The sequence below is a fragment of the Botryllus schlosseri genome, chromosome 16 (genome assembly GCF_051294905.1).
Source record: "Botryllus schlosseri isolate E-star chromosome 16, Bs_hap1, whole genome shotgun sequence".
NCBI classification, from domain to species: domain Eukaryota; kingdom Metazoa; phylum Chordata; class Ascidiacea; order Stolidobranchia; family Styelidae; genus Botryllus; species Botryllus schlosseri.
Window position 1 is genome coordinate 14007105 of NC_137251.1, and position 21296 is coordinate 14028400.

At 39.8% G+C, this 21296-nt stretch overlaps 1 protein-coding gene across 1 annotated transcript; it reads right to left on the reverse strand.

Moving 5' to 3' along the window:
• Window positions 1-314: 314 nt before the first annotated feature.
• On the reverse strand, window positions 315-3486 carry LOC145458350 (monocarboxylate transporter 4-like). The gene is made up of 5 exons (XM_080336695.1): window positions 3085-3486; window positions 2547-2690; window positions 1906-2478; window positions 1327-1482; window positions 315-766 (listed from the first exon to the last, which is right to left on the reverse strand). Exons 1-5 carry the CDS (start codon window positions 3260-3262, stop codon window positions 438-440), a joined length of 1380 nt encoding a protein of 459 aa, XP_080192821.1. The 5' UTR covers window positions 3263-3486; the 3' UTR covers window positions 315-437.
• Window positions 3487-21296: the final 17810 nt, after the last annotated feature.

The window sequence follows — 21296 nt, forward strand, 5'->3', positions numbered from 1 at the left end:
AAACTGGACACATTTCACAAAGCAGTGGATTTCTCATTTTTGAACAAGGCATTTTGTTTTGAATCAACTTGACCTCGCAGTATTTCTGCTACGCGTAACATTCTTCACAGAAGGAAGATTGTATTTATTTTATCTCACCGAAAAGACACGAAATCACATTGAATAGCAGCTGTCGATGCCTTGCCCTAGCAATAATCAAGGGCCACTATTCGTTGATGCTCGATTGCTCGTATACGTGAATACTTAATACCAAACAGGATATTTTCTGATTCCTTACGCTGCACCAGGGATATCCTATATCTCATGGTCGAAAATCAGCTTTCATTGACGTTGTAATCGCGTGTATAGGTGACAACCTTCGAGGTTTATATCTCTATTTAAGACCAAACTGATATTCCGGATAGGCTTGTCCAGATCAACGTGATACTTCATGTTGGCTACTTTACACCAACAGGGCCCAGGAAATCTCTCGAATTGTTTCCACTGATTTCTCTGAGGTGAGCACCGCTTTCTCTCGTGCCAGATCTTCCTCTCTTGATTGCAATGTAAGTTATTACCGTGAGAAACGCCGATGTCCAAGACAGCAGTGCCGCGCCGTAAGCGGATATCCTGTAGCTCCCAGTGTTATCAATTACCGACCCGATCAGCAAGGGATAAAATATACTTCCGATCCCCGCCATTAAACATCTGACACCTTGAGCCATGGCTAAATCGCGAGAGCCAAAAAGGTCCGCGAGAACGGTTACCGGGAGTGCTGTGTTTCCACCTTTATTGTTGAAAAAAGATTTCATTCAGTTCGTTGCACGAAATTTGCGGGGTCGATAGCTGGAATCAGTGTTTTTCGACTTCGTTTTGAACAAAGGAACTCTTGATGAGTTGCATAATCTTGTGAATCTCCAATCAACATTAGAATGACGAAATAGAATGAGCAAGCCATATATACAAATATCAATTTCAGTGTTTGTTTATGCCGCACCAATGCATATGTTAGGAACGAGGAAAAGCATACACTCGATATTTTGGGTGGTCGCTATACTGCCAGTATTGTGTGGAAAAGAGAGTGGAATGCTGCATTTCCACATTAAATTTGTAATGGTGTTAAGGAGTATATTAAAATGCAAGCTTCGGATCAATATTTTGACATAAAATGCCTAATAGATTCAGAGTTAAATTTCCCGTCGCAATGTTAGTAAAACACAAATCGTTGGATTACAAAATGAATGAAGAATTGAAAATTGATGATTTCGATTTATGGCGGGATCAACACCAGACGATCGTTTACGGACACCGGCTGAAAATCATTGGTTGAAACATAAACACACTTACCCAGTATGATACCATTTAATGCTCCTGATATCATAAATCCAGTGTACGATTCGGCGATTACAGGAACTAAGACCGAAAAGCCAAAAAGAATGGAAAGGAAAGCATGGGAGCACGGTCTTGGTATCCTCTGGACGTAAGATACAAGCGATAATCTTTCTGAAAAATATTCAGGAATAAATGTGATCTACCGGAAGAAATAGAAGCCCATCCACGCAATCTGTAATTTGGCATATAACGTCTTATTGTGAATTAGAAGATTGTTTAAAAGCTTATCAATTCTGTGACAATGAAGCGGGTGCATAAAATGGTAATTCCGATTTTATTTGTCAACGCGTGTGAGAGCAGTCAGCACTGATGAGTATAGGCTACCCTATACTCGGTAGAAGCAGAAAGATCCTCATTGCTCACTCACATATCGTCGCGGTTGAATCAAAGTAGCTCATGTCCATTTTACACATTTTGAGCAGATTAAGTTGCATGAATCATTTTTATTAAGATACATAATTTCGCATTTTAATAGTTTAAGAATAATTACGAAATGAGCGATTGGACATGGGCATGGGCATGAGTAATACTTACTTTTAACAGGTTGTTCAGCTTGCGTGTCTTTACTTGGCGAGCTGGTTAGATACCCTATCAAGGGCGCGCATATCAAGGACAGCGTCTCTTGCAACGTGACAACGGAAACGGCTTTTTCGTCTGATATTCCGACGCTTTGAGTAAACCGGACGGTATAAAGAATGACAGAGAGCTTGGACACTGTTGTGAATGTCATCGAAAACGCATAAATGATGAATATTGGATCTCGCAATAAAGACTTCAGGCGTTCGCACATTCCTTTTGTTTCGGTTTGTGACTGTGATTGTAGAAATCTTGAATCCACGGCAGGGTGTGCCCGGGACAACTTCAGCTTTTCATAGTACCTTGAATTGATGAGTGAAACGGGAACTGCTTGTAAAATCAAGCCGCCCAATATGAGTAAAGCTCCTCTCCAGCCGTAAGTGTTGATGAGTATTTGCGTCAACGGTGCCAACATAACAGCAGCGACTGAGTGCGAAGCACTGAATGTATTGTTGACTAACGATAACTTATTTCGAAATATATCACTCGACATCGTGAAAAATGCTAGGTTCGTGATTCCGATGCCAAATCCTGTTGAGATAAATATTAATCATAGTATATGTGGAGTTTGTGGACATACGAATTAACTGTCAGTGTACCTGGAAAAATCCCGTATATAGCTCCTATTGTTTCAATTCGTGTTATTACTGATGATAACGATATACCGAATGCGGTCAGAAGGCCTCCCAGTGCAGTTGCGGTCCTAGCACCAAACCGTTCATACACAACGGCGTGTATAGGACCTTCAACATAAAATTGTGACGCTTGAGTTTCTCTCCAAATCCTATACGCATGGGCGTAAGGTATTCCACCATAAATGTGTCGGACCTGCCGGTACATCATGAGTTCCATGGCTGTTGCTAAATAATAACGACAGTAATGACATAAACACATCAGCATATACACAATATCTGCAAAATATTCGATGGATATCTCTCTAGTCTCTATATCCGGATTATGAATGAATTTTCGTGCATTGCCTCCAATGTAGTCAAGTCATATACGTTATTGCTCTTCCGGTGCTGTACACATAGCCTATATATGACCACAATGCACCACTAAACACCACGCAGAGTGTCTTGCATTAAGTGAACGATCAAGCAAGAATTATTGAACAATGATAAATTATACAATTACCGTACAAATAGGACATTGCCGAAACCAGTCCCAAGACTAGTGATATCGTTTTTGCGGACGAGTTCGTGTCTCGTTGGAGGTGAATGAAAAACAATCCCATAACTTTCCAAGTCGATAATATAATTCCCGTTGTAGTACAGCCAGTCAGCACGTATATAAATCTGTCTGATTTTGCCATTGTTCTAGCTATTAGTGGATGTTACAAATATCCCTGAACGAAGTTTAAAACGTGGGTGACTTTCGACCTTTGGTAATGCGAAGTGCATGGAAGGCTGTAAACCTCGATTTTTCATGTTCATATGACAGCATACGAGACATATGTAGTACAATGTTACAACCGTTCGTGGAAATGACATACCTGCGATGTCATGATCAAACCGGAGCAAGTCAGAAAGTGCAATGAAATAGATATTCTGGTCGAAAAAATACCAACTAATCTTTAATATGGTGTCTCAAACAGTGCTTCGTATCGAGTTATTAACGATAAAACTATAGATTACCAACCTACGTAGGTAGGTACTAACTTCCAAGTACTAAGCTGTAGGTTAGTAATCTATTGCCATTATAGTAGGGTTACCATATTTCGGAATCGGGAAGGGAGGACACTTTTTCAAAATTTTCAAACTCAGAATTCCGAAGAAAAATCTTGAAAAAATGGTAAATTTTTCACACTTCGTGGTCGGTTGACTAAATAAAAATAAAAGTAAAGTCAACTTTCTCGCTCAGCGCCCAAAATACGGTTTTTTCCTTCACGTTTACAAGTGGTTGACTAAAAAAAGGTCATCTTTCCGGATCAGCTCCCGAATTACCCGCCAGAGCTTTACTTCGATGCTGATTTACGGTATCTCACTCGAATTTGACAGTAAATTTGACCAAAATTCTCAAAAAAGAGGACAAAATCTCAAAAAGGAGGACATTTGGGCGTCCTCCCAGCGGGGCAGGACATTTTAAAAACCTGAAAAAGGAGGACATATGGTAACCATAATTATAGTGAAACGTCGGATTTGCAAACCCTCTGTTCATTATTACATCACAAGTAATAAATATGCTCGGCATTGCGTCGCATGTAGCCAGCGTGTACTCAAAGGAACACGCTGAAATAACAACTCATCCAAACGTAGTCGGTATAGATATTCGTTGTGTTAATATGATAGAGAAAACCACCGCCATGCCGTGTCTGGTCATGAACAGATATGGCTATCTCGTGGGAGGAGAATTATTGCAATTATTGATGATTGATGCTTGGTTACGCTTTCTAGGTAAACGTAGTTTGAACGTTGCTGCTAGACGAGGAGTGGGCGCTTCTTGAAACAACTCCCATTTAAACGTATGTTCATAATGACCACCAATTGCGAAGCACTGCTGCGCATTAACTCGTTAAATTTAGGATATCTCAACGAATGATGCGTCCCAAGCAACTCGATATATATGCACGTCGGAGATCGACGCATATATCAAAGTGATATGATCTAGAGATCTGCAGAAAATCAAAGTCATGTAGCACAAATTTGATGCCATATGTGGTAAAGTTTCTTTATCACATATGGCTTCCCGCTTCCCCGATTAAAGATTTTTGATTATATACAGACCCACCAAATAAAACATCACGGTTTCCACATCAAATCATTAGAACTCAATAGTTGCTGCTAAAAATCAGGACCGGGTTGTTTTAGCGCATATTTGTTATGGCGGCTCGCAGTATATGCATGATGCATGCCAAACTAAGAGAAGCATTATTCGTTATGGCAGCATCGAGCATCCCATGTTTACTTTGACTTAATCTCATATATGGGCAATTGGGCATACTCAAGCAGGACCAATCGTTTTGTCGCAACTATTTACGCCAAATTTGAATCCACCGTCACTTGGGCTGGGCAAAATCGAGTACCTGAGTCGTACGTATTACGCTTCGAGTGGAGTCGAGTCGAGTATTCGAGTATCACTCATTATGACGTCAAAACATAATGTAATATGTCAAAGTTCAAACATGTACCTTTTATGCCACCTCAAAGAACATAATGCCTGTTTTCCGTCGCATTGAAGATACGTTGGTATTTTTTCGACCATACTGATTTCTTTGCACTTCTTGACAACGTTGTGGGATGATCATGACTTCGGAAAAGTGTTATTTCCAGTAACGTTCGTAGCTTAGTACTATGTCTCGTATGCTGCGACACGGCCAATCAAGGTTTCAAGGCTTCCTCAGTGGAAAATAGTATCAAAACTATAATTCTCGTTAGTAAATTAACTTTCAGTTGCGAAGAGAGTATAATTTCAGTACTCGAAAAAATCGTATTTTACAACTCTACTCGAATCAAAATAGAGTACTCGAATCATTGTGCCCAGCCCTAGTCGTCACCCAACCCACCCGCTTATATATACCATAGTGTGAATTTAGGTTGGTTTGAAGTTGAGGTAAGCGTTCGGCGGTGCTAAATAATTGAGAGGTTTGTGTCACAAAAGTAATTCATTTTGAACTGTTTATAAACATAAGATTTTTCAGAACGTTCATGGCCTAGGTTGCAATTCAACCCTGTAGAAGTGCAGATCTTCCCAAATTGCGATTGTTCATATATAGCCCTACATCGCGAGAGTCATAGCGAATATATCGATATGCTCGGGTAAAGAATTCAAGTGCATCAATAACTTTAAATAGCTTTCCATTACCATCAGTAACCTAACGGTGCTTGATACCTTTTACGGATTATGATTGGTCTGTACTCTGTAGGCTACTCTGCTATAGAACGGGCCACGCTGAGCGTAGCCAACGGGACCAACAACAAAAGCTTATCTTGTTACGTCAATTTTAAATTGTAGTGTTGTTTAACCTCATTTGTCCCGTCATTGTGCTCGGCCCGCATATTTTTGATTGCACGATTATAATATGTCATAGGTTGCCTTCACTTCCACGAACAGCCTTAAAATGTTTCGTTTTAAGCTAATTCGAATTTTGATGGGGTTCGCGTAACACCCGAAACCAGACCATGAGATCATAAATCAACTTTACATAGGCCTACTGGTACTTCTTATCACATTGCGGATTTTTAATCAATAAATGCATGATTAGTAGATACTCATCACTGAATTATTCGCAAATCTGACGGAAATACAGCGGCCAACCGAAGAAGGGTACATGCACAAGTACGTTTGTACAATGTACAATGTACATCGTGTTATTGACAAATATTCGAAGAGTTACAATTACTAGCCGTTGGTTTGCTGGAGATCAATACAATCCCGACGAAGGGTAGCACTAACGTTAGAACGCGTGCCATCTACCCGATTTAGAGAATTCTTTCATATCGTTGGTATGAAGTTATTCGCTCTCCCTTTACTCCTGTTCAAATAATTCACTTATCTGGGGACCGAGTCGTCACGCCCCTTATATATTTAACTGTGATTTCGCATTTTATAGGGACTTGATCCTGTAGCAGGGTAGATAGCAATAGACGACAAGCAAATGCGCCTATAAAAACTAATCGATCAAATTGTTCGGAGAGCTTTGCCTACATTTCGGTTGAGCTCTAGGAGTTAAAACATGTCGCGTCGTAACGGTCCTGCAAGTATTGGGCGGCAACAACCTGAGCATCTAATAATATTTCTAAAGTACATACTATAAGGATATAATTAATGCTGTGCAAGCTTTTGACTGTTACGTAGTCAGCGAATAAGCTTCGATTTATCCGCGAATGGCGCACGTGTAGCTCATATAATCGCAAGTTGCTCATAATATAACCACAGAATCACTCACTTTTGGCCTTTCACATAAGTGCTCACACCAACGTCCAACGTGTACATTGTGCAATGTGAATGTAGGGCGTACAGTACATTTGGTCTCGGTCTACTTTAGCTTAGTCACTTAGTGGGCAATAACCTGCCGTAGAGCGCAGAGCTCAAATTGGAATTCAACATCATATGACAAAGTTCAGGTCACTCGGACTTGTACAATGTACAAAGTAGAATCTACCAACTATCTAGTTCAGTAATTCTCAACCTTTTGGTGTTCGCGGACCCCTTTCGGACCGTCACACGGACCCCCACGAAGTTTTAGTTCAAATTTAGCTCAATTATCGTGCAATCGTCATCTGTCACGTGCAAATGATAACAGCAACAAAATGACTTTTCTTGAAAATAACATCATACTATTCATGTAGAAATTGGGTTGACTTCTATTATTTCAAAGCGAATTCTGCAACTGCATTCTTGTAATACGTGGTCGTGTCTTGAAAATCCGCTTCTTCGATTTGATATGAACGAGTGCCGAAAATCCATTTCCACAAATATAGGTGGTGACGATTGTAATAATAACGAGTAACGCTTCAGGTGACACATTTGGATATGATCGCAACAAATATGCCACCAAAAATGACGAGCAATTTTTTCAATGAACAGCATATAGCGTCAAGCCTGGTCATTTCTATCTAGCAGCTGCTTGTCTTGAAGTTATTATGGAAAAATGGTTATGTATCACAGGAGAAGACGAATTTTTGTAAACATTTTGAAGTCACCGTGATTGACCTTACTTTTTCCCCAAAATCCCCAACTAAATATCGCTAAACAGCACAATGTTTCTATCAGTAGACTATTGACAATTTAGCAATAAAAATGAGTCTGCACAGTAGGATATTTCATCTCAGATGGCCCTTCTGGTGATGTGAGCTCTGGAGTTTTACTAGTAATGAATCGAAACTGCCTCGTGATTTTCCGAATTTAAGAAAAATACAAATCAGGTTATCAACTATTTTGAGGCTTCGCGGACCCCCGGCTGAGAACCACTGATCTAGTTAGTCAACTATCGGTTTTTTGAGTAGTTCTATTTGCGGATTTTAAAATTGAATTCAAAAATAGTTTATTTGTGGAACAACTAGAACACACATAACATAACATAACATGGTTGGGTTATATTTCTGATCTGAACAAGTCACACACAATGTACAATGCGATAAGACACAATGCGACGTCATGAACAGATAGGAGGATGTAGAACGACACGCATCAGTAGCGATCCTTTACTCTAACATCCACCTCGGCCTAGAGTGCCCGATGTCACAGTTCCTTTACGATGTTAATCTCTTTGAAGCCGCGGCCCTTCCAACTAGTTCTTTTCCATTCATTGTGAGTGCTTTCTTTCGTCGGGTCTTTTTTTTTGGGCTTTTTTTGTCGCCGTAAGAACGGCAACGGCAGGAGAAGAGGAGCCCAGATAAAGCTCCGACGGGATCGAACGCGGTTCGGCTGCGTGCTGGGCGCTCATCGTAATCACTACACTATCTCCCTTGACACATGTCCATATCGTCATTTGGAATTGGGAAGCGAGTGGCGCGTTTGGTTAAGCGCCAGCGTCCCAACACCAATGGATGGCAGTGGTTCGGATCCCAGTTCGGACCACCTACTATGTATCGAAGGTTTCCCAGGTCTATTCATCGCTGACCTCACTGCCGTAGCAGTGTCTTCAAAGCCCCAGTCAAAAGTTATGGCGCATGAAAAACGAGAGAGACCGTCGACCGATGATGAGAGAGAGCGATCATGGAGGTCGTCCAAAGGCCTGATGAACTGAAATCAATGAGTGTCGCAAATGACCGTATAGGCCAGGGGCGGGCCTTGTCTCGATGTCCATGGTCGAAAATGTATGTAGACCCGAACAGAGCAAGTAGTTTCATGTCCAATGGACATTGTCCATCTATCTCAGGTTGGCAAACTTGGATTTATTCTGTGACGCATACAATTTGTCAATACTTTCAGAATATAATTTCGCTTTCATGGTTAGAAACTCTCAGCGGGCCGTATGTTGCCCGTCCCTGGTATAGGCGATAAGCGCTACAGTTTGTGTGCTGAGTGTGAATAAAACAAAACCTTCCAGTATAATGACAGATAACAGCTTGAATACAATGATTAATGTTCCACAGTAATAGAAATGTCTAATCGCCGAAGAATCCAATGGTGTGGAGCGTAGGCCAACACTCTTACCGAAAATAGTGCGTGTATTCACACCCAAAGGGCCGAATATGGGTGGTACACGAATACATAACCTCTAACTCAGAATTATATCGCGGTCGTAAATACTTCGTGCCTACGTGCATACCTTCCTACATGCTGAAATGTTGACTCGATTTATATACCGCGGTACATCTCTTTTTTGAGATTTTGTCCTCTTTTGGTTAAATATAGGTCAAAATTCGACTGAGATACAGTAAATCAGCACTGAACTAACGCTCCGGCGGCTATTTCGGGAGCTGAGCCGGAAAGCTGTTGACTCCTTTTTTAGTTAGCCAACGGATAATGTGAAAGAAAAAGTGTAATTCGGGATTTGAGCCGGGAAGTTGACCTTATTTTAGTTAACCGACCACGAAGGGGGAAAATTGACCATTTTCCAAGAGTTTCCTCGGGTATTGCAAGTCTGAAAAAGTGTCCTCTTTTCAGATTACCAAAATATGGTAACCCCAAAATAACATGGATAGAGACCCAAGATGACGCAGGATGTAAATAACTATACATCATAAGGGGGCAACAGAATGCTAATGGTTGCCACACCGACCTGCTCAGATACCTAAAATACGCTGCGCAACGCAAACTACGACCTTCTGATGTATTACCATTCCCCATAGCAGTCTGATCTGATATGTTGCGTCCGTGGTCGTACCAAGTCACGGCGTTCCCGACTCCCGACTCATCTTTATTTTATCACTTATTCAGTTCGAGTTCGACTAATTCTACAAAAGGTCGCGCCCAAGTCCAAATCACAATTTTCAGTCACGAATCATCAACGGGTCATGTTTTACCATCATAAACAGGCAATGTGAAGTAATAGCTGATCTTCCACCGCAGGGTAACTTTTGAAAGTGACGTGATAAGTACTTTCAGGTTTTTGGAGTTATCGTGTAAATTTTAAGTTCTCAAATCGAAAAAAGATAGGTGGCAGTTGAATATTGTCGAATAGGCTACTTCAGAATCCAAAATGATCTCGCGGACAGCGTGTTTGAGACCCATGATCTACGCTATCCCAAGCATAAAGGAAATCGCCCCCTGGATTAGATCGAACCACTGTCTTTGACTCAAGCATCCTACCTTACGGCCTCGACTCAACCGACTATAGGAAAGGAATATACCGTTCGCTTATAATTGCAATTACTATTAGACTTATTTCAGTATGGTTACTTTTATTTCTTTTTGCGAGGGCGATGGTCCCAATATTAAAGTCAATATATGTGACACTAAATCGCGCGAAGAAAAATCCGTGAAAATATATACGCATTAACTATATTCGTTCGATTTAAATCATACAAGAGGGTTGGTAAAGTTGGGTGCTGTGCAATGTACGGGCAGAGCCTTCTAATAATAGATTAATCTAATTCTAATACTACCGGCCGTTACGACAACGCAGGCTGTGATCATTTCGTTTGCGGTCAGTTATTTTGTGATGTAACAATGGAGGATCATTGAAATGTGCAGTCAGTGAACGACTGGTTGCTCTCACAAGTGACACCCGCGTATTGTGAATAATCCGAACATGCACAAGATACAGTGATTTGATCGACACGGTTTGCTTGATGACTTGAAATTGACTCGTAAATTTGCATCCGCAATTAAATCCGCATTTTTGAAGCGCCGAGTCAAGTCAAGTCATTTTTGCAAAGTGACTCGAGTCAAGTCAAGTCATAGGAAAAAGTTGACTCGAGTCATCCCAACACTGGTATGTTATCCCGACAAAAAATGATATTAATTAGAACTCTAAGTATATGATACTGGAAATTTAAAGTGAAATCTAAATACTACTTCTATAAGCGGAAAATGTATTTCATGTCTTTAGTCCAGAAAGGTTCAAAACTGGTTCTAAACAATTCTAAAACTACAAAAAAGTCAGAGTCCACTTTTCCAGATTAGGACACGTCATGTACTGCTAGATGACGATATGATAAGTAAATGCTTGATTGCAAAACATCGGTTTCAAACATTATGATGAGCCATATATACTGTGATGAAATATTTCATATGGGCGAAGGGCGGCAATCTGGTGTGAATGGAACCACGTCAACCCGCTACCTAAATTATATTCTCCGATACTTTTGTGAAATCATAATGGTTACTCCGTATCCACTGAACGCGAAGCGCGACGAAAATTCTGGGCTTTACTCAACTTTTATGAAAATTAAATGTTGATACTCCGTGAAAACAGCCCCGAAATTCCTCAGGCTATCTCCGTGATTGGAGGATTGAACTACTTCTACTTGACAAACTGAAAATAGCGAAAAGTAAGTAAGTAGATCACAAAATATTACGAAGTAGAGGTAGGGAAAATCAGATCTACTTGAGTAAGTACCAGAAGTAGGGGGAAACTACTTGAGTACTTCGAAAAAGTAGAAGTACTTCGTTACTGACCACCTCTGATTATGCCAGCATCTAAAATATATCATAAACACTGCAGTAACAGATTTCAATATAAACCGCATCTTTATGGAGAATATATCATTCTCCCACCCAATCCACATATTTTTGCATTGTCAATACAATACGCTCAGGATGGTGCTTACTAGGCCTATACTAAAGAGAATCTTAACCTTTAAGCCCCATCATAAAATGGGGATAGCCCATAGAAGCATTCAAATTTTGGTCCGTGGACAATGGGCATATATGAGCAAGCGACCCATGAGCAATGATCATGTGGGTTATATTACAGGGCCATGGTTGGGGTTAGGATATATATAAGAGTTAATTCAGGGTTATATGTGTGGACTTTGGAATTAGTTTGGGGTTATAAAGTCCCATGCTGAAGTGACGCATGCAAAAGCGTCCCATGCTCAATTATCGTTTTTGTTGTGTGCTCATATGCAGAGGTGGTCAGTAAACAAGTAGTTCTACTTTTTCGAAGTACTCAAGTAGTTTTCCTCTACTTCTGGTACTTACTCAAGTAGATCCTTTTTTCACTACTTTTACTTCTACTTCGTATTATTTCGTGAACTACTTACTTACTTTTCGCTATTTTCAGTTTGTCAAGTAGAAGTAGTTTAATCCCCCAATAAGAAAGATAGCCTTCAGGGCTGTTTTCACGTAGTACCAACATTTAATTTTCATAAAAGTCATGTAATACCCGGAATTTCCGTTGCGCTTCGCGCACAGTAGATATGGAGTGACAAATATGTTTTAATGAAAATATCGCTGAATATAATTTAAGATACCGGGTTGCGTGGTACCGTTCACACCGCATTGTCGCCTATATCAAATATTTCATCACTGCAAGTATGGCCCCGCCCATAACGTATGAAACTACCGTTTCAAAATCTAGCAATTACGTATAATAGCTAGCAGCCCATGACATGTCCTAATCTGGAAAAGTGGACTTCGACTTTTAACGTTAGACCTGTTTTAGCGGACCACCATTGAAACCTTCTGGACAAAAGACATGAAACATATTTTCCGCTTTTAATTACGAGTATTATTCGTTGAGTTCTAGTTATAGTTTAAGTTCTTTTGTAACATACATGTTGAAGTATAAAAGCAAGTGTAGTAATGCCTTATATTTTCCGAAAATAAAGCTATACACTATATGGCATTTCTACGATCTGCCATATTTTTATTCAAAGTATATGCTAATTGCGCAAAGTGTTAAAGGCGTATCCCACACAACTTCTCCGTATTGGTCTTCGACTGAACTAGGGGCCTTGGGAGAGGGCGCCATGCCATGATATTCTCTTAAACGGGGTGTTTGAGTAAACAAAGGATCAGTATCGCATTTCCATATCAATACTATCGTTTACATCCCATGATGTGGACGATTGCTTATTCTGTCAAAAATTGACACCTCCTGGGATGCTTCAATATGAATCAAGCTCTCTACAACTTCCGCATAGCTCAATATCAGAGATGAGCGGATTCTCAAATTTCGGGATCCGGCTGGCAATTGGAAATTCAGAGTCCGAAAAAATCCGGCTGGTGAAGGTCCGGTTCGGAATCCGAAAAAATCCTGCCAGAACAATGCTAATTAATCACATTGCAGCAAAATAATCCGGCTAAAATCCGACCGTCACCGCAAATTCAAAATCCGGAACCAGTCCGGCCAGGTACAAAATCAATGAAATCCTGCTCCGGCTCCTGAACCGGACTGTGCCCATCTGTAGGCTATTCAATATGCAGCGAACTAATTACAATCGTTTTCACAACTACTTACTTACTTGAGTAGATTTAAAGTCAGTAAATTCTACTTCTACTTCAAGTAGTTTTAGGTTACTTACGTAAGAAGTACTTCTACTCATATTTGAGTAGATTTTTTTCGTCGCTACTTCTACTTGAGCAGCTTTCTCGACTACTTTGACCACCTCTGCTCCTTCTGTTGACAAAGCTCGGGCTGATGTATTTTGATATAGGTCGACTCTAAGATCATCTATCAAAATACATCAGCCCAAGCTTTGTCAACAAAAGGAGTCGTGTACCATCTTAAAATATTATATTGAACGCTCTCTTATTCGAGATCTCATTTCATGCTGGTGAGTGGTGACGTCATATTTCGAGATACGATAGTTGATATACAATGTTCTTTCCAATTCTCTACTAGTTGCTGACGATTACCCCTGACAAATGTCAGTGGAAAATATTCAAGTGCATTTCAATGTGAATATACAATTCAATTGTATATTGAAATTCTGTACCTCCAAGAAGCTCTGTAATCATATGTAGAGACCGACGGATCGGTTTGCTGATAATATTAAGTAAATATCACACTTCAAAAAAATCTGTATCAGCCAGTGGAGCTTGAAAAAGATTAGCAAGTTTCGTGATGTCACAACACGGTAGTAGGGACCCAGAAAACAATACCGTGACTGCTTGCCTGGCATATTGATCTATTTCTTATAGATTACAGACAGAGGTGGTCAATGTAGTCATAGTTATTACTCAAGTAGAAGTGACGTCGTAAATTTCTATTGAAGTTCAAGTAGAAGTAGCCCCTGTAAGTAATAATATAAGTATTCTAGGCCTATTTTTGCCTAAAAAGCTGAAAGTAGAAAGCTGGCGAGTAGAAGAAGTCGAAAGCCAACCACTTAAGTAATTTGTGTAAGTAGGGAAACCTACTTGAGTGCTCTGAAAAAGTAGAAGTTCTTCGTTACTGACCACCTCTTCTGACTGGTGTCCAGATGTAGCCTCGTATCAATAGCTGCCAAGCCGTTCAAATAAATGCTCTGAAGTTTTGGAAATGTGCCTTACGCTAGATGCCACATCTTTTGAATAACAGATGTGTATTTCGGGTTTATCAGTGAAAGTTCTAGTTTTCTATATTATCGGTATTGATTCAAAAATCCAATATCGATCGGGCTCTAATCATATAGGCCTATCACATCATAAATATGACAAGGCGTATCACAAGTTTCTCTAGGCGCTAACGCCCAAAAAGCTTTCCATTGCATTCCAACAAGTTCTCCAAATTATTTGTGCTCTTCTTTGAAAACTCACACAAAGAAGCCTCTAGTTCCATCTTAACAAGCTTCAGTTCTTTCATATCCTTCGACGCAGCGCTACAAAATGCATCTCGGCAATCTCGCCTAAATTTCAACAGTTCAAGTTCCTCCTTTTTCGCAGCAGTTTCGCGCATTTTTTCATCAATGACGTTCTCCACTTCCGCTTTCGTGGTGTATAATTTTTGAAATGCTCGAGAGCAAAGTTTGCTTGTCGCTGAATCTTGACTGTGTCCTTCTATGGAACGAATCATTTTCATGATAGCATCTTCATGAACCAAGGCATCTGCTCCATTTAGCTCACTGTGTAGTTGTGCAGCTTTGTCCAATGTGGTTAAGTATGTATTCTTTTCATTCTTATACTGATTTAGTCCATCGGTGTCTGATATTTCAAATTCCCTCATCTCTGACCAAATCGAAGGATTGCTTTTTATTTCGCTCAATACTTCATGGCAGGCGTATGTGGCTGTTAGCCTCTTTTTCAAGTCCTGCTCTACGGCCTTTAACTGGGTTGAAACTTTCAAATTTTCAGTTATTTCCGTTGTTGATGATTGCAACTGTTTGTTCAATTTCTCGATGCGCTGGAAGGTGTTGCAGAAGTATTCAATATGAGGTTGGCATTTAGAAGTAGCTTCATCCATCGTGTGGTTTGCTATCAAATTTAAGCCTAATTGCAAAAATATAATATAATTTGGATGTCAAATATGAGCAAATAGCAGTAGTATTGGCATATGACTTCCAAGACATATGCAGGGGTTCTCAACCTGGGGGGCGCGCCACCCTTGGGGGGGCGTGAAACATCTGAAGGGGGGCGCGAAGAAGTGGTCACCTGAAAAAAATAGCGCATTTACCTCCAATGCACGCGTGTTTCTCTCTATATAGACCCAATTTCATATTTTTTATTCTCTCATCAACATTCATAACGGACCATACCACCAAACAATCTGTTGGGGGTGCTAGCATCCCAGTTGGATTTTGTGATATGACGATAAGGGGGGCGCGAAATTTTTCATTATCAAAACCGGGGCGTGTCTAAAAAAAGGTTGAGAACCACTGCTCTAATGTGTGGTCACACATAGTATAGAGTCGACAGACAGACCATATTGAGTAGATACGACACAAGACAAAGTTGCAAAAACATATTTTAGAGCTTTCACAATACACACAGCATATAGAGTAGTGTTGGACGCTGTTACGCCAGATCAGCCACTTTCCCCAAGACCCCAGACCCGGATAAGTGGATGCAACTGACTTGCGTCTTGGAATAGGTTTAGCCGGTGTATCCAGGTAATGTAGCCTACATATTTCTCATACATTGAATGTCTCCTCACCCAGAGACTGTATTACCCACAAAATCATCATAGATTATATCCAGACTCAGACTGGAAGCATTGTTTTTTCACAATAAATTGCACATGAAAATACACAGGAGAGTTTCTTGCATACGATATTCAGATGATTAAATGGAAAATTGGGCGTGACATTGCCACTGATTCCACTCTGGTGGATTATGATCAACTTGAATGTTCTGCAAAAAATAAAAAATCTGGACGTAGAACCTTGATACCAATACGTAAGACGGTGTATATAGGAAATGTGTTTCTCATATTTGTCCTATATGGAATCTCTGTCCATTTTTTGAAATAAATCCTGCGTGATGAGAGCTTTTCTATATAGAATAATTAAGGAATTAAACAGAAAATCCTGCGTGACGTTGCCACCAATTCCACTCCGGATATTTGTAGTTGCACAGCTCTCGTAACACAACAAATATTGCGAGTGGACTTTTCAATCACACAAACATATTTGAGGGAATTATCTTTATATCAACCTTATCTATGAAACAGTTGTACCACCACATAATGCATGATGTGCCGGGATAATCTTAGATAGAGGCTATGCTATGATTTGATGGACTGCTATATAGCTGACGGTTAGGTTATTGCCAGCAAGGCTTTGCGGGGGTACCGTACCGTACGTAGGCGACACGAAACGGAGAATATCAGAATATCCCGAATTCCATCTGATCGACATTTGCATGGTGTACCGGTATTAATTAATTGCACGATAAAGTGAAAATAGTGGTAGGACGCAGATGTCCGGAAGATATCCCCAACACCTTTCTTTCAAAATCATAAATTTTGGCATTCAAATGCCAGTCGGCAACCCTGGCACGTAGAGAGGAATTGGTGGCAACGTCAAGCGCATATTAATCATTCTATGCAAGTATCCATTGTTTCCAGTCTGGCCTGGCACCTACTCCGCTGCTGTATCAGCTATTCAGCCTATTATTTTTCTCGATTGCCGCCTTATTTACGAACCACAGATGTAAACCTGTTTCGCTCGATTGCACTTGTTCTAGACGAGTGACCAATGAGCTGAAGCGTGAGAGGAGCTGATCAATGAAGACAATGATAACATAACATAACAACCACTGTGATTCTATTAGAATTTTTGGCCGAAATCGGTGATCGGGTGAATCATGGAAATATACTCGGGTGTCATTACGTTTTGCTCTTTGGAAATTACATCGGCATAATCCGGAACCTCTTGCCAGACTATTTCTTGGTGATGTATTCAACGACAAATGCATGTAAACGACGGTTTTCGGGTGTATTTCCGGGTATAATGACGAAAGAACAATTTTAAGAAGACGAATGGATACCTACTACGCAGCCGTTTGACTGAATATTTTGCAGAGAAGTCGCCAGAAATGTGTCGATGATAACGCTCAGCAGACCATGTCTATCGACAATCCTTGGGGTATAAATATATTTCGAAGAGTGCGAAAATGGTTTCACACCGGCGGCAGCTACAAAGAATCATCATTTTCCCGAATATATGATCACGACGAATAGTAGAACACTTTTTTAAAATATTTAGGCTCCGGACTCTACATATATCTCATTAGAATCGAATTGAAATCGGACATTTTCAAAATTTCGGTAATCCGGACACAATTATGGCCCCAGATCGACCCTTGGGACGTCGACTTGAATAATAATTATGGTATTGATGGAATCGGCTAGACTAGTAAATTCCATTTCAAAAAGAATTAGGCTTCGGACTCTACATATATCTCATTAGAATCGAATTGAAATCGGACATTTTCGAAATTTCGATAATCCGGACACAATTATGGGCCCAGATCGACCCTTGGGACGTCGACTTGAATAATAATTTTGGTATTGATGTAATTGGCTAGACTAGTAGAATCCATTTCAAAAAGAATTAGGCTTTGGACTCTACATATATCTCATTAGAATCGAATTGAAATCGGACATTTTCGAAATTTCGATAATCCGGACACAATTATGGGCCCAGATCGACCCTTGGGACGTCGACTTGAATAATAATTTTGGTATTGATGGAATCGGCTAGACTAGTAGAATCCATTTCAAAAAGAAATAGGCTTCGGACTCTACATATATATCTCATTAGAATCGAATTGAAATCGGACATTTTCGAAATTGCGATAATCCGGACACAATTATGGGCCCAGTTGGACCCTTGGGACGTCGACTTGAATAATAATTTTGGTATTGATGGAATCGGCCAGACTAGTAGAATCCATTTCAAAAAGAAATAGGCTTCGGACTCTACATATATCTCATTAGAATCGAATTGAAATCGGACATTTTCGAAATTGCGATAATACGGACACAATTATGGGCCCAGTTGGACCCTTGGGACGTCGACTTGAATAATAATTTTGGTATTGATGGAATCGGCTAGACTAGTAGAATCCATTTCAAAAAGAATTAGGCTTCGGACTCTACATATATCTCATTAGAATCGAATTGAAATTGGACATTTTCGAAATTTCGATAATCCGGACACAATTATGGCCCCAGATCGACCCTTGGGACGTCGACTTGAATAATAATTTTGGTATTGATGTAATTGGCTAGACTAGTAGAATCCATTTCAAAAAGAATTAGGCTTTGGACTCTACATATATCTCATTAGAATCGAATTGAAATCGGACATTTTCGAAATTTCGATAATCCGGACACAATTATGGGCCCAGATCGACCCTTGGGACGTCGACTTGAATAATAATTTTGGTATTGATGGAATCGGCTAGACTAGTAGAATCCATTTCAAAAAGAAATAGGCTTCGGACTCTACATATATATCTCATTAGAATCGAATTGAAATCGGACATTTTCGAAATTGCGATAATCCGGACACAATTATGGGCCCAGTTGGACCCTTGGGACGTCGACTTGAATAATAATTTTGGTATTGATGGAATCGGCCAGACTAGTAGAATCCATTTCAAAAAGAAATAGGCTTCGGACTCTACATATATCTCATTAGAATCGAATTGAAATCGGACATTTTCGAAATTGCGATAATACGGACACAATTATGGCCCCAGATCGACCCTTGGGACGTCGACTTGAATAATAATTTTGGTATTGATGTAATTGGCTAGACTAGTAGAATCCATTTCAAAAAGAATTAGGCTTTGGACTCTACATATATCTCATTAGAATCGAATTGAAATCGGACATTTTCGAAATTTCGATAATCCGGACACAATTATGGGCCCAGATCGACCCTTGGGACGTCGACTTGAATAATAATTTTGGTATTGATGGAATCGGCTAGACTAGTAGAATCCATTTCAAAAAGAAATAGGCTTCGGACTCTACATATATATCTCATTAGAATCGAATTGAAATCGGACATTTTCGAAATTGCGATAATCCGGACACAATTATGGGCCCAGTTGGACCCTTGGGACGTCGACTTGAATAATAATTTTGGTATTGATGGAATCGGCCAGACTAGTAGAATCCATTTCAAAAAGAAATAGGCTTCGGACTCTACATATATCTCATTAGAATCGAATTGAAATCGGACATTTTCGAAATTGCGATAATACGGACACAATTATGGGCCCAGTTGGACCCTTGGGACGTCGACTTGAATAATAATTTTGGTATTGATGGAATCGGCTAGACTAGTAGAATCCATTTCAAAAAGAATTAGGCTTCGGACTCTACATATATCTCATTAGAATCGAATTGAAATTGGACATTTTCGAAATTTCGATAATCCGGACACAATTATGGCCCCAGATCGACCCTTGGGACGTCGACTTGAATAATAATTTTGGTATTGATGTAATTGGCTAGACTAGTAGAATCCATTTCAAAAAGAATTAGGCTTTGGACTCTACATATATCTCATTAGAATCGAATTGAAATCGGACATTTTCGAAATTTCGATAATCCGGACACAATTATGGGCCCAGATCGACCCTTGGGACGTCGACTTGAATAATAATTTTGGTATTGATGGAATCGGCTAGACTAGTAGAATCCATTTCAAAAAGAAATAGGCTTCGGACTCTACATATATATCTCATTAGAATCGAATTGAAATCGGACATTTTCGAAATTGCGATAATCCGGACACAATTATGGGCCCAGTTGGACCCTTGGGACGTCGACTTGAATAATAATTTTGGTATTGATGGAATCGGCCAGACTAGTAGAATCCATTTCAAAAAGAAATAGGCTTCGGACTCTACATATATCTCATTAGAATCGAATTGAAATCGGACATTTTCGAAATTGCGATAATACGGACACAATTATGGGCCCAGTTGGACCCTTGGGACGTCGACTTGAATAATAATTTTGGTATTGATGGAATCGGCTAGACTAGTAGAATCCATTTCAAAAAGAATTAGGCTTCGGACTCTACATATATCTCATTAGAATCGAATTGAAATTGGACATTTTCGAAATTTCGATAATCCGGACACAATTATGGCCCCAGATCGACCCTTGGGACGTCGACTTGAATAATAATTTTGGTATTGATGTAATTGGCTAGACTAGTAGAATCCATTTAAAAAAGAATTAGGCTTTGGACTCTACATATATCTCATTAGAATCGAATTGAAATCGGACATTTTCGAAATTTCGATAATCCGGACACAATTATGGGCCCAGATCGACCCTTGGGACGTCGACTTGAATAATAATTTTGGTATTGATGGAATCGGCTAGACTAGTAGAATCCATTTCAAAAAGAAATAGGCTTCGGACTCTACATATATATCTCATTAGAATCGAATTGAAATCGGACATTTTCGAAATTGCGATAATCCGGACACAATTATGGGCCCAGTTGGACCCTTGGGACGTCGACTTGAATAATAATTTTGGTATTGATGGAATCGGCCAGACTAGTAGAATCCATTTCAAAAAGAAATAGGCTTCGGACTCTACATATATCTCATTAGAATCGAATTGAAATCGGACATTTTCGAAATTGCGATAATACGGACACAATTATGGCCCCAGATCGACCCTTGGGACGTCGACTTGAATAATAATTTTGGTATTGATGTAATTGGCTAGACTAGTAGAATCCATTTCAAAAAGAATTAGGCTTTGGACTCTACATATATCTCATTAGAATCGAATTGAAATCGGACATTTTCGAAATTTCGATAATCCGGACACAATTATGGGCCCAGATCGACCCTTGGGACGTCGACTTGAATAATAATTTTGGTATTGATGGAATCGGCTAGACTAGTAGAATCCATTTCAAAAAGAAATAGGCTTCGGACTCTACATATATATCTCATTAGAATCGAATTGAAATCGGACATTTTCGAAATTGCGATAATCCGGACACAATTATGGGCCCAGTTGGACCCTTGGGACGTCGACTTGAATAATAATTTTGGTATTGATGGAATCGGCCAGACTAGTAGAATCCATTTCAAAAAGAAATAGGCTTCGG